Source organism: Myiozetetes cayanensis, unplaced genomic scaffold (assembly GCF_022539395.1).
Source record: "Myiozetetes cayanensis isolate MyiCay16 unplaced genomic scaffold, myiCay2020 scf4, whole genome shotgun sequence".
Taxonomy (NCBI): domain Eukaryota; kingdom Metazoa; phylum Chordata; class Aves; order Passeriformes; family Tyrannidae; genus Myiozetetes; species Myiozetetes cayanensis.
This window is the reverse complement of record NW_026087631.1, coordinates 19,803,617-19,817,584: the sequence shown is the minus strand read 5'-3', so window position 1 is coordinate 19,817,584 and position 13,968 is coordinate 19,803,617. Positions and strand designations below refer to the sequence as shown.

The window sequence follows — 13,968 nt, the reverse complement described above, 5'->3', positions numbered from 1 at the left end:
AGCTTAGACATTTAAGTTCATGTTTACAAAGCTATCCTTAATAGCTAAGTTAGGGGTAGTCCACATTTTAGTTGGTTCTATTTCATTTCTTGACTACATCTCTGTAGTTTGAATTATAATTTTTAACAATAATAGTGAATGACGTCAAAGTTCTTCCCTAGAAAAGAATAAGTTTATAGACAGATGCTGAATATGGGATCTTTGCTATAGCAGAAATTAAGTATTTTCTTCTTTAAGCTGCCCTTTAAGTCATTTTGCAGAAGCACTGAAGCCTGGATCCATGTACAGACTTTACACAATATTGAAACCACAAAAAAAGGGGATTCTTATTCTAAGGAAGATTAAAGAAAAAGTTATGTTTCATAAGGTGATGATGCCTAATATAAGGGCCCTAAAATTTATTTCAGCAGAGCTGTAGTGTGGTCCATCTGAAACAAAGCTGTACAGAGTCAGCATGAGCTTCACTCGTGCAGCACAGACAAAAATATGGCATCCCGTCTAGCAGATACTTTATATTATGAAGTCACAGTCTTTTCAAAATACTCCAGGACTGACGGAAAAGAAACTGATGAGAAGACAGAAAAAAAGGCAAAATTCAGGTCTTGTCTCCCCATTCGCTGCTCAGGTCATTTGAATGATGAAATCAACTGTGTAAAAAGGTCAGAAATACTGTAGTCTTGCAGGTAATTTCAACCCTAAATGATGAATTGTGTTAGATCATTTGAGCTGAAATCAATCGTTTCAAAGAAACAAGATTTTACAGCACTCTCTCATTGCGAAAGAAAGACAGTCAGAGGGGTTTGACTGCCTGTTGCTGGGCTCTATTTGAAATACTAAGCTTTAGTAGTGTACAGTCTCACTTACAGGAAATGTGTATTTCCAGTTCTACTGCAAAGAAATCTGAAAGTCTTTAGTACTTTGAGTCATTGCAATAAAAATACATCTCTCCTAAAATTCCAGTGAAGTAACACTTACAAAACACCTGCAACAACATTTCTAAATCCTTGTAAAACAAATTTGTAGCCCTAAACCTCATGGGCCATAGTCAGTCAATACAGACAAAGCCCTGTACAGCATTTGCCACAGAGGGTTAGGTCCTTTGCATTTATGTTAGCCAAGCTGTCAGTGGAGTTCTGACCGACTGACAAAACACTGTAACCTATTGCAAGATGATCCCAAACATATTTTTTCTCAGTCAAGGTTGCTGTTAGATGCTGCTATTAGCAGGTACTGTGACGTTGTCTGGATTTAGAGATCCACATCCTATTTGTTTGTAGCAAATACTCCACAGCATTTAATGAGCATGGCTGCATGCACTTTTATGAGTACAGCTGCCTCCAATGTATTTATACAGCTTAATTGTAGAGTTTTGACTTTTTCTTTCTATTTTCTGTCTTTCATACCTGCATTTACAAGCCCACTATCTAGCTTATGAAAGACATCTGGATAGTTTGATTTATACAGCCCTGATACAATGATGTTTATATATTTAATATAGTGAAGTTATATTTTAACAGAAATGGTATTAGAAACATCAATAACAGATATATTCTAAACTAATATTATGGGTGATATTAGTTGGTGCAATAAATGTAATATTTAAACAAACACTTCAAAAATTTCCAAAAATGGTATGTTTTGCTATTGTTCCTTTCATGGACAGATATGAATTTAGCATACTGTAACATCACATCAGTGTTACGTTAATATTTACCTTTCGCTTTGTCTCTTTTCTTGGCAGTATATCTAGATGGGGGAAGAGGGACATATTAACCATTTAGCTGCTGTCTTCGTCCTTTCACCACAGCCACAATTTTGTGTGGATATTCTTATAACCAGCTTCATCACTTGTCTGAAATTTCCAGGGACTTTCCAGGGATTGATAGCTTTTGTTAAATCAGGAGTTTGCTGGTCAGCCCTGATGGGCAGACATTACAGTGACAGTGTATAAGGTGCCCACATAGAGACAATCTGAAACATATAGGAATATATTAATAGCAAATTTTTACCATATTCATTTATGGAAATATAGTATTTTATTGATCTTGATCCCTATTCACAAACTATTCCCTAATTATCAACTACCACTCAGAGTAAGCAATTTCAACGCTATGCAAAAAAGTCTATTTCCTGAAATCAGATACATTTTCACAACATACGTGGTTGTGGTGGAAGGGTTTAGTTCCCAGGTCTATGTGACAGAAAGTATTTATCCTGTAGTTCTGGTGTCTTGACTTTGACTGCCCCAAAGTATTTTCTGGTTTTCCATTTCAATTTTCCTGCTCTATAACCAGCAACAATAAGTCCTTTATCCTAATGGAAAGGAAACAGGAATCACATCTTTTCTGCTAGGTATCTCAATGGCTAAGCTCCAGTGACTAAAGGTGAGGCAAGAGAGGTACTTTTTGAGTTCAAAATAGCTGGTGCAGTCAGTCAGAGTCTGACATACTCATCATACTCATCTGATCATACTCATCAAGACCTTACATGCCTGCCAGCAATGCAGGCTTGTTGGGAGAGAGTGAGAAGGGAGAGCACCAGCCCACCAGCACCAGGAAGATGGGCTCAGGCATTGGGAGGGCAGCTCAGTGTGGGACCCCACTTCATCACTGACCCAGAGATTATCAGGCAGAGAAGGACTGGTAGTTAACATCAGACTGTATACCTTATCATGCTCACTTCAACGAGCAACCTACATAATACTTCTTAGCAACACAGCCTCGTCTTTTCAACCTGTGCATTTATTACGTCTTCCCAAAAAGCCTTTCCTGTCTTAGCCTGTTTTGAGGCTAACCTACAGTCTGAAAAAGTTAACCCACTCTGACAATTTTACCAACACGGCCTCACACATTATTCTAGAGTAGTACAGATCTTGTGCATCTACATGTAAGACCCAGGTTCTATTTTGCATTTGTGAACAGAGGTAAGTACCTGAAATTTCACCCCGAGATCCTTACACATGTCCTAAGCACCCAGAACCACATGGATGCAATTCTGTACAATGTGCTTCAGGATAATCCTGCTTGAGCTGAGATGTTGGACCATATGGTTCCACTGTGGTTCCTTCCAACCTTATTTATTCTGTGATTCTGTGATTCATTCAATTGACTTTGGTGAGGGCTTTTCAGTCCAACTTCAATGTCAGAAAACCATACTGTTGGTGTTGTTTGTTTAGGGCTTTTGATTTGGTTTTGGTTTGGGATTTTCTTTTCTTTGGCAGGAGAGAGTGAAGAAAAATCAAAGCAAACCTAAATACAACAGTGCTCTCCAAGATACTTCTAATTTAAGTTATTATACTCACTAAACCCAAGGATTGGGTTTACTTCTGTAAGGCTGTGTAACAAGAAAGCCCGCCATTGTTACCAACCCTGTGAGAACAGGAAACCCAGGTAGTTTTAGGTAGGTCATTTAGGGATGTACCTCCCTTGCACATCGTAGATTTCGGTTTGAGAGGGGAAGGAGCCCTTTGTAACAGTATATTTTTATGATATGAAACAAAGCAAAAATATAATGTAGAGAAGGTTTGCCTCTTCAAAAGAAGGCAATTTTAAAAGGCTGATCCCTGTTATGTTTACATGTGATTACTCATCTTTTCAGAATAATTTAGAAACAGCTAATTATTTTTAATTCAGGTATCAGTCAGGCAGCTATCAGGTATGAAAGATAGGTTCATTCACTAGAGCAGATGAGAGACAACAGCTATATATGTGTTACTAATATTGTTACACTCCTTCTTCCCCTGCAGATATTTATAAACAATGAGTGGCATGATTCAGTCAGTGGTAAAAAATTTGCAGTCTTTAACCCTGCAAATGAAGAGAAAATCTGTGAGGTTGAAGAAGGCGACAAGGTAAAACTTCTTTCTTGTTCATAATTCTAACTTTAAATTTACTTCTTCATCTTAAAAGCAGGAAGGCAAACAGCCATACAGCCATCTCTGTGATGTAACCACCTTAGGGATGTACCTACTTCATCCTATATACTTTCTTCTGCAAAATAATTCTTAGCTTCTTTTTTTTTTTTCTTTTTTTTTTAACTAAGTCATAATATTTTTTGTAAAAAGACACTGAAAAACTGGATCCTTACCTTAGGATCTTACTCATATAAGAAAAGTTCTAAAAAAATATTTTTTGCTACTTTGTCTTACTAATGTTGTCAATTCTTTTTCTTATCTGTGATCTGTCTTACCTAAAAACTTAATTGTGTGTCTTTGTTGTTTTTTCTTGCTCTTCCTTACTCAGTAATGTAACCTGTTCATTACACATCTACATAAGACTTTCCATTATAGATAATATGAAGAGGGCAAATATTTTTAATTTCCCACACATACTCTGTGAAGATAATTATTACCATCAGCATTTGTATGAATATGTCTTCTCAGTATTGCCCCCTTCAAATATTTTATTTGGAAAAATACCTTGGAACATGGTCCAAAAAAGAACTGAAGTTGAAGGTAGCCTATCAAGCAGTCACTAATTATCTACTTAAAACATATTCAATCAATGAACTTAAACAGAGGACTAAAAAACTTGTTGAAAACTGTAAACAAACATTTTTTTACATATATTTATGAGATTCCTTAGAGGAAAATTACAGATAGATGTCATGTAATAAAAAATATAATGAAAACCTAAGTGCTAAGCTCTATATTTTGCTGTATTATGTGCTTTTCTCATGAAAAGGATTTGGCTAGTGCTGCTATATCATTTAAATGTAAGTTGTCAAGGTGGGGGAAGGACAGGCAATGTTTTAAAAATGATGACCATTTTTTTTTATAAACCGAGCAAGCAAATATGAGAAGTGAAGGTCCCATTTCCAGTTCAAAGATGACTGTATCTGGAAATGAAATTGGTTTTTGAAATGATTTGGTTCTTACAAATATTTATTTCAGTGTTTACACTTTCCCCCTCAAAGTCAATTTTTTATATCCAAAAGTGAGAAAATTTTTTCACATTTCTTACAAAATGGTGTGTTATTTTAGTCAAGAAATATCCATACCTACAATGTTTTGTATACAAGCATTTTTTAAGCTTAGTAGCTAAATATTTATTAAACACCTTTTTGTCCAGAACTATTGTAAAATTTATAAGTTCCTTACCTGTGTTATAAGCTCACCAAACATTTATTGCCAATATAGTAAGCATGGGCTCTTTCAGAGTGCTTTAATTTACTGCACAAAGATTCAGCCTGAAATGAAATTCTCTTTTAAGAAATACATTCAGAATCGTTTGCTCATTAAGTCTTAGTTACTTTGGTCCATATTTTCACTATGAATCTCCTAATAAACTGTGTCTCTAAGGCTGTCTAGCACATGAGCAATAGTGACCACAAACTTCTAAGATGGTTAGAATGAAGACATATTTTAATTTCTTTTTTAGAAAAAGATGGCTGAGAAAGTATGTTTTTAATTATTTCGTACATCTAACCAGGAGTTTTTTCAAAGGCTTCGCTTTTGTCCCACTTACCTATATATAGTGCTGAGACACTGATATTTGATCACTCTCAAATTAAATTACTCATGACTTGCAACTGTTCAGTTACCACACAAAATTTTTGTAGCTTCCTTTCCGTACCAGCACTCCAGCAACTCATTAGACAAAGAGATAATACTATTCGACAATCAGGTTTGCTTTCTCTTCAATAATTTTGCAAACTAATGTGTGATGACAACTGCTATTAACTAAATTACCAAGTGAATTGTACAAATCTAGTAAATTACATGGCCATTATGAACCTAATATGTTAGAGCCTAGACTTCCAATAATGAGTCAAAAGATTTTAGGCATTTAATTTGTGCATACAATAGGGTTGACAAAGGTCTGTCCCATTCCTTGTAGTGGCATTTTTAAAAAAACGAGGAGATTACAAAGCACAGACATTTATGTGGGTGGGAACTGTTTCCTTTCAGTTTGATGGTGCTTTCAAACTGTGTTCCTAATCCTAAAGGCTCCTAGTAGTAATAAAACAGCTCAACAAATGGTCAGTGTACGTAAAGTAAATGTAAAAAAGTTTAAACTGGCCCAGAAAATAGTCTTTATACTCATAGTGTAGATTTATGTATCCGAATTAAATTTCATACTGTTGAAGAACAATAATTTTTTTATTACTTTTCATTCGTGGCCCTTTAAAACCTTTATCCTACTTCTCTTGGTTTTAATGATTTCTGCACTTCTAGTAGAAAGAACGTATGGTACTGTAGTTTTAATTTACATCATTTGTACCAGTACTACTTTTGTTTCCCCCTTGTCCTTTTCCAGTAAAGGAGTAAAGCTATACCTCCACAAGACATATTGAAAAGCTGTAGAATATTTATGACAGGGTTCTCAGACAGTGATGATGTATTTGACAACATTCTGAAGATTCTGAAGAAAAGCAATTCTTCTTAAACTGGTAGATTTCAGCTACCTGATGTAGGTGACTGCTCAGTATGGTCCTATAGTGATGGCTATGCTACTTGTATAGTTCCTTACCATCTTTTCCCAAATATCCTGGAAAAAAATTTGGGAAGTTCTGCGGGCCTCCTGCTTAACAGGTCTGTGCTGGGCTTTCGAAGCCACTCACCCACCTCACTCATAGCTTTTAAAAATTTGTTCCTGGCTACCAACACCAGTTAAAGATTTAAGATCTGGTTCATGTTTAATGATTTTGGTGCCAACTCAGTCAACTTTGCTGACTTAGTCAACCTTGATAGTGATTTCCCTGGAGGAGACTTCAGCAAACAGCAGTACAAAAACGTTTGAAAGAAATACTTCAAACATTGCACACAAATTTCTCAGGGAAATGTGGCATGCGTAGAAACCACTTTTTTTTTTTCCTTGAAATTTGTTTCTAATTTCTAACAAAAAATCTAGAATAAATCTCCTTTTTATGTCATTGTTTTCCTGTGTAAACTTTTACAAGAATTATGAAATATAGGAGAATTCTAAGCGCTAAAAGCCTTCTCAAAAGAGATTTTTAATTGTTTTGTTTTGGGTTTTTTTAATCCTGGAACACCATTTGCACAGAATAGTTACATGCAATTAATTCACCATAGATTTTCCTTCTATAGTGAAGGCTAAATGATAAATAATAAAATATGCTATGAAAAACATTAATGGACTGACAAATTATATTTAGGATTAGTATTTTAAATGAGGTGGCGTTTTTAATTTTGTTTAATTATGTTTGAAAAATAATTTTAAACACAAATTTTTCTTAAATATTCCCAAAATAAATGTATTAATTTTTCTTCCACAATAATAAATTTCTGTTTATTTTACGAAACATCCTAAAGAGCAGATTTTTATAACCTGGTCTTCACAACATCACAAGATGGTTTTACATGATGAATGATTAAACACTTAACTTGGATATTTGGGCCTCGTTTCATAAATAAAAGACATTTAATTGTATCATCAGTGTAATTGCTTGGTGTATGAAGAGAGATTGAAAATTTAAATTTTAAAAATAGAGTTCCTTAATATGTTTTTATTTTAGAAGCTTTGAGAACCCACCACCTGTTTCTTATACAATGCACATTGCTGAGACAGCAACTGAAGTGTTTGGAAAAAAAAAAATAACCTATGTATTTAATTTTAGATTGGTCTTGGTTTCTCTTATTTAAACTTTATGTTAAACTTCACATAATTAACAGCCAAAAATGACAGAATCAATTATTGATTATAAAAGTTTTTTTTTTTCCCCACAGGAGGATGTAGACAAGGCAGTTAAAGCAGCTAGAAAGGCTTTTGAGCTTGGGTCGCCCTGGCGTACAATGGATGCTTCAGAGCGAGGAAGGCTCTTGAATAAACTAGCTGACTTAGTTGAAAGAGATCGGCTGATTTTAGCTGTGAGTATGATATGTGACCAAAAAACTAGGACAAAAGTCCTGATTTTTAAAGAAAGATGCAAGGAAGTGTGATGTGCCTATCCTTTGGAAAGTCAGGCTTTCTAAATATTAGATTTTCATCTCTATAGCAAAATGACTGCAGTAAACTGGTTTGGACTGTGACTTATTAACACCCCAAATCCAAAAAGTACTTGCGTATTTGATCACTTTAAAGTGATACTTAAACTACCTACAATCACGGTAATTTGAATTGTTGATACTTAAGGACATACTAACATAGATGGCATGGTTAGCATTTTTTTTACACCAAAGCCAGAACAGAGTCCTAAACCCAAATCAAAGCCTGAATCAAAGCTCAAACTCAAAGCTTGGCTCAGTGCTTACAGATGATACAAGTCAAAACTGGGAAAAATTTTGAATTTTGTGCCTATATATTTCATTAACACTGGTCCTTCTTTAACTCCAGCTTGGAACTGGTAATGAGAGATTAATCTTAACCAGAACCAAAGGCATCAATGAAGTCTTTAAAGGCAAGAAGAACATGGTGGGGGAAAATGATGTCTTGTCTTTATCAAATACTGTGTATTGGCAATTTTACCACATCTAAGAGCAGACACTTAAGTTGTTACACCCCCACCTACGTATAGGGAACTAAGCCAAGAAATAACGTGTAAAATAGAGATGCATTCCTCCCCTTGTTTTAAGCCCCACATATGATGCTATCATTAAGCTGATCTCTCTGCTATTTCAAGAACATTCTGAAATTAAATTTAGGCAGGATTATTGTTTACGCTGAATATGATTCCTGGTTTTCTGTCAACAGTGCAAACAAATTTAAAGAGAAGAAGAAGTATAATCACTCAGACTGGTCCAGCTACAGTTTGAATTATTTAACCATTAGCCACAGACCACACTGTTGATAAGTTTGTAAAATTTAAACCTTCAAATAAATAAAACCTGCAAAGCATCTATTGCCCATTGTATGTCCTTATGACCATAGCATAGTTTATCAGGAGAAACCTTGAATGGCTGGAACTTAACGTCCTTTACAATGCTAGACTTATTTGAGATGAGAGACACAAAATTTTATGAGAGGTACATTTTTAATAGGAAAGTATATCCCCTTGTCAATTAAATATTGAATAAGCTGGCATTAGTTTTTTATTGTAAAGCCTAAGCCTTACAGAGATAGTAAAGATACAATATTTTTTTTCCACAGAAAAAATTGAAACATTGAGTTAGTTTTTATTCCCATTTCTCATTTTCGTAATATAAAAGCATTGCTTTTCTCTGAGGCCCCTCCCTAGTTTCTAATTTACTTTTTTTATTTATATTTCTTACATCTTACTCACACTATAAACTACTTACCCTTTTCGATAAGGTGTGTTTGAACAAAGTGCTTTCTAGACTTTATCAAAGTGAAGGGAGATTTTCTTGACTCACAGCTTATCCTACCTGCAGAACTAGTACTATAGAATAACAGATAACCCTAGACATCACTAGGTCTGTAGCCCTAGAGTACACTAGGAATCAAAATGGATCCCGAAAGCTCATTGCTAAGGTATTCTCCTGTGTTCATGGATGAAAATTACTCTGTTTCAGTGTTTTGTTTAATGATAACATGCTTCAGAGGCTCAGCAGCCCTATAGGCAGGTGACTGGAACAGTAAGTCAAAACAGGGGACTGAAAAAGTCACTGAGAATTGTGTTTCTTATGTTTCAGTCTGTTGTGATGTTGAAAGCTAGAGGATTCATAAGTTTGAGGACAGGGAATAATTTTCTCCCATCTCCAAACAGAAAAAAAAAGGTTTCAGACATATTACCTCCAATGGCAAAGGCATATCTCATTTAATCAGTTCCTTGTTGCAGAAAGCCATCAAGAATTGCTGTCTTCTCTGTTTTTTCCGTTCTCTTCACAAATATGATATCTGAAATGTGTCCAGTCAACTAAAATGTAGACTTCACAGGGGCACTATTGTTGAAAAACTGTTCTTAAAGGATCAGTCTGTAGATACAATCTGAAATGCTAAAGAACCCCAACAAATTTAGAAAAGAAAAATGTATTTATAAGATCTGGGGTTTTGCTATGAATGTTATAACAAGATTGTTAAAAAAGCTGGAGGTCTTCAGTTTTGGAAAACTTGGGGAAAAAATTTAGGAGCGTCAAAAAGATGTTGACACTATTTAAGAACTGTACATGATCTTTAACTAGATGTCCCAGTAATTAGGGGTATGGAAGTGGCATTAATCCAAACCACACTCTTTGGATCTGGCTAGCAATCAACCCTATTTAGTGCTGGTGTCTCTGTGGGTGGAACAGAATTGTCCAGGTGAAGAGTTATAGACATTGAATGAATATTTATTGATCATTGTTGTAAAAGTTTATGTCTACCTGGCATGGAGAATCAGGTTTAGCTTCAAATAAGACCAGCTAGATCACTCAGGTGGTAGTTAGCCAATAAAAGAAAGTCTCTTCTGTGTAAATATTTATTTCTCATAGTGAATTTTTCTGTTAGGAGTTCTAACTGACTCAGATTTTTCTTTTGCTCATCAAACATTCAAGGTATTAGGGTCATATGACATGTTTTATATATATATATATATATATATAAATATATATATATGTTAAGGTATTATATGCCATTGAGTCTTCTTGCTGATATGTGAGGAACACCGCTCATTTTATTTGCATCAGTTACTTGCACAGACTCCTACCTGATCTCTTGACCTATGCTTGCAGAATATTTAACACAAACCAGAACAGTGTAACTGATTCAGATGGGAGAAATGTTATTGCTTTTTCAGTACATTCTTACCATTACAAATTTGCCACAATAATGCTATCTGCTATCTGCTCCAGACAAATAAACCATCATGAAAATTTCTCACCTGTAAATTGCTACCTTAAGTTTTTCAAGTAGTGTGCTTCAAAGGAGAATTAATCTAAATGTTTGTACTAAAGACAAAAATCCTCAACCTGAACTACCAAAATCTAAGTGACAAACTATAAGCATAAGAACCATTATCAGTATTTGATATTAACTTTTTGATTGCTGTTGTCTGCAGACAATGGAAGCCACTGAAGGTGGGAAACTCTTTTCCACAGCCTACCTAATGGACTTAGGTGCCTGTATCAAATCATTACGCTACTGTGCAGGCTGGGCTGATAAAATCCATGGGCGTACTGTTCCAGTGGGTGAGTAGTTTTGGATAACAAAAGTACAGAACTGAAGCCAATGGGAGCTGTAAATAACTGACTTTCATCTAAAAGTTGTGCAACACGGAAAATATCTCATGGAAATTTTTTTAGATAGTTTTTAGTATAGGTTATTAAAGATTTATCATAGTTTTCAGTTTAAACATTTAGTGCAGTTCTTCACATTTATTTATTGTTCTATGCACTACTAACCATTACTGGTTATTGACCAACAAATTTAACCTGTATGTATACCTAAGAAATCTGGTAGTGTACTTTTGCATAGAAATGTACAGTTTATGCAAGACTACAGTAGTGAAAAAACAGGTATTTGCTTATTAAAGCTAAGACAAAGAAGTAATATTTGTTTCAGTTGTTGGATAATGTACTAGAAAGAGTAAGTACTAAGAGATTGGAAGAAGGAAAACGTATTTTGCCAAAATTTCACTCCATTCCCTTTCCCATTATGCAGCTCTGTGAAAACATTGTCTCTCAAGCTACCTTCTTGAAGAAGGACAAAGAAAAGAATGGCAATAAAGAAGGAATTAAGGAAAACTGGAGTGATAAATACTTTCAACTTTTTTTGCATCACATAGGTCTCTATGCTAGGCTTAATGGAACACATGTTTGTTTGAATCAAAGAGGACTTTATACTAAAAGGATTTGATTTAAGCTGAGACCTAATATTAAAAAATGTCTGATATGTACCCAGGATTTAAAAGAGCACTTTCTGAAAAGAAAAAGGTGATAAAAGAAAAAAGAAATTAAGAATGCTCATTGGTGTGCTGTGCATACTACATCAAGAAGCAGGATTATCACTGCAAAAAGTCAGTCAGACTGGCAAAAAAATCTTGGATGAAGAAAGTAGGCATTGAATCCAGATGTGCTTTATGGTTCTTATCATAGTTAAGATTTTGAAAGTATCATTTATAAGTAAAATTGTATCCAGCTAAGTTTGGTATCCAACTGTATCATCTTTCTGATTTAACTGTTTCTCACAAGTGCTTTGTCTGCATGTCTAATTATTTCTTTGTTCCACAGATGGAAACTTTTTTACGTTTACAAGACATGAGCCTATTGGTGTGTGTGGCCAAATTATTCCTGTAAGTTGGAACTATTTATGTAAAACAAAAGTATTCCTTATTACAAATGGAAATGCTTTTGAAATTTTGCCTATGCAAGTACATTTGTGAAAAATGACCAGAAAATTTCAGATCTTGAAAGATAAAGACTATCCTGAGTACTCAAATTCTGCAACACAATTTTTGATGAGTCAGTCTGGTTCAACTTGTCTCCCTCCTACCTGTATATGGAGGGAAAATAAATCTCAAAAGATTGACGGAATCATTTGAAATATGGAATTATGTTTTGTTGGGACTGAAAGAATTAGAAACTAACATGTAGGAGAGTGTAATATTTACAGCCTTTTTAAGACCTAAAATGTCTGTTCTGCTCTGTATAGCTTCCAGACAGATGGATTTTTACTTATGGCTAAGACTCATTCACCATGGTGGTGATACAAGTAACAACACAAAGAATGTGTCCAATAAGCTCCTCTTTGACATGTCTAATCTTCCAGTTTTGAAGTCACTTATTTTAAGTGAAGATTCAAAAAACCAACCTTGAAGAACTCTACTTTTCGATTTATTTGTGAGGTCTTTTAGTTTTAGTGGATGCCTGTGAAAATAGTTGCATGCATTAGACACTCCTAATCCATGCACCTTTTTGCATATGGTAGTAGTGAGAAATCTCACCTGACCTTCCCAACAACTTAACAGATTCTGAAATAGTCACATTGTCTGTTAGGTTTGCTCAAATATGTGGGTCCCAGACTTGTTCCTGATGTTTTTCAGTTGAGCTTGAAGATTTGCTATCCCTTTAGACCACCACATTGATTTGGAGAACATTGCTGGGATATGTTTGGATCCAGTCTCTAGGAGAGCTAGGAAACTGATTCTCTTATAAGTCAGACAGAAAATATTTCAAGTAAAACATTCAGTTAAGATAAGCTAAAGAAATAGAAACACTAGATGTGACGATTTTAAATAAAATTACACCCTGGAAGTATAAGCAGCATTTAGTACAAACACTGCCTTCCCTAATAAAATGTTCAAGGATTTCTGTGCATTTCCTAAGTTTCTCTTCATTAAAAAAAGAACCACCAAGTTGCAGGCTTCCACAGAAAGCAAAACTTTGAGGACTATGTGAATGTTGCAAACCACTTTTGATAGCTCACCATTTCCATTTCCTTTCACTGACTCAGTACTACTTTAATGATGAATATTCAGAAAACCCTGTAATTCCTCACTTTGTGTTATTTATGCTCCCACTATTTTTGCTGGTGGGGTGAGACTGAAAGGAGACAAGGAGAGAGAAAAGGAACAGTTTGATGTATAATAGGAAGCTCTTAACAGCCTTTTTTCCCAGTTTTGTAAAGATGACTTATGAGCGGAGGCTCATGGACTCAATGCTTCCCAAACTATGAGAAATATGTTTAAAGGGACGAACAGTTTTTACCCTGGTCACATTACCCCTCACACTACAGAACATGGGGTCTAAAGCTGCTCTGCAGTCTGTCTGGACTGAACACAAGTGCTGTTGAAACCTCTAAGGAAAAGGGAAGGGGTAGCATTACTTATTACCTTGCCTCCCTTAGAAAACTGAACTGATGATGGATGTGATCATTTAAGATAGCAAAACTCCCAATTGTACCACTAATCCAACAGCTGTCTGTAAGGCTGTTAGGGACGTACACTTACTGCCACTTGAGCTTTTAACTAGTACCTTGGATCCCCTGTACTAAAATATACAAAAATCACTGGTCTTTGTGTTACGTGGTTTGCCAGTTGCTTTTTCAAAATACCTTCATTCTGAAAAGAGTTCAACAAAGCGTTCAACCATTCAGTTGACAATTTACCCTATTATAACAGGAAAAGCTGAGGCAC

General features: G+C 35.1%; 1 protein-coding gene across 1 annotated transcript in view; it reads left to right on the top strand.

Annotated features, from left to right (window-relative positions):
- The window catches only part of ALDH1A1 (aldehyde dehydrogenase 1 family member A1), a 32,748-nt gene that overhangs the window by 3,406 nt on the left and 15,374 nt on the right, over positions 1 to 13,968 (top strand). The window contains exons 2-5 of the mRNA XM_050329312.1: positions 3,746 to 3,850; positions 7,688 to 7,828; positions 10,894 to 11,023; positions 12,065 to 12,126. Coding sequence (XP_050185269.1) covers positions 3,746 to 3,850; positions 7,688 to 7,828; positions 10,894 to 11,023; positions 12,065 to 12,126 — 438 coding nt within the window. The remainder of the gene's footprint in view (positions 1 to 3,745; positions 3,851 to 7,687; positions 7,829 to 10,893; positions 11,024 to 12,064; positions 12,127 to 13,968) is intronic.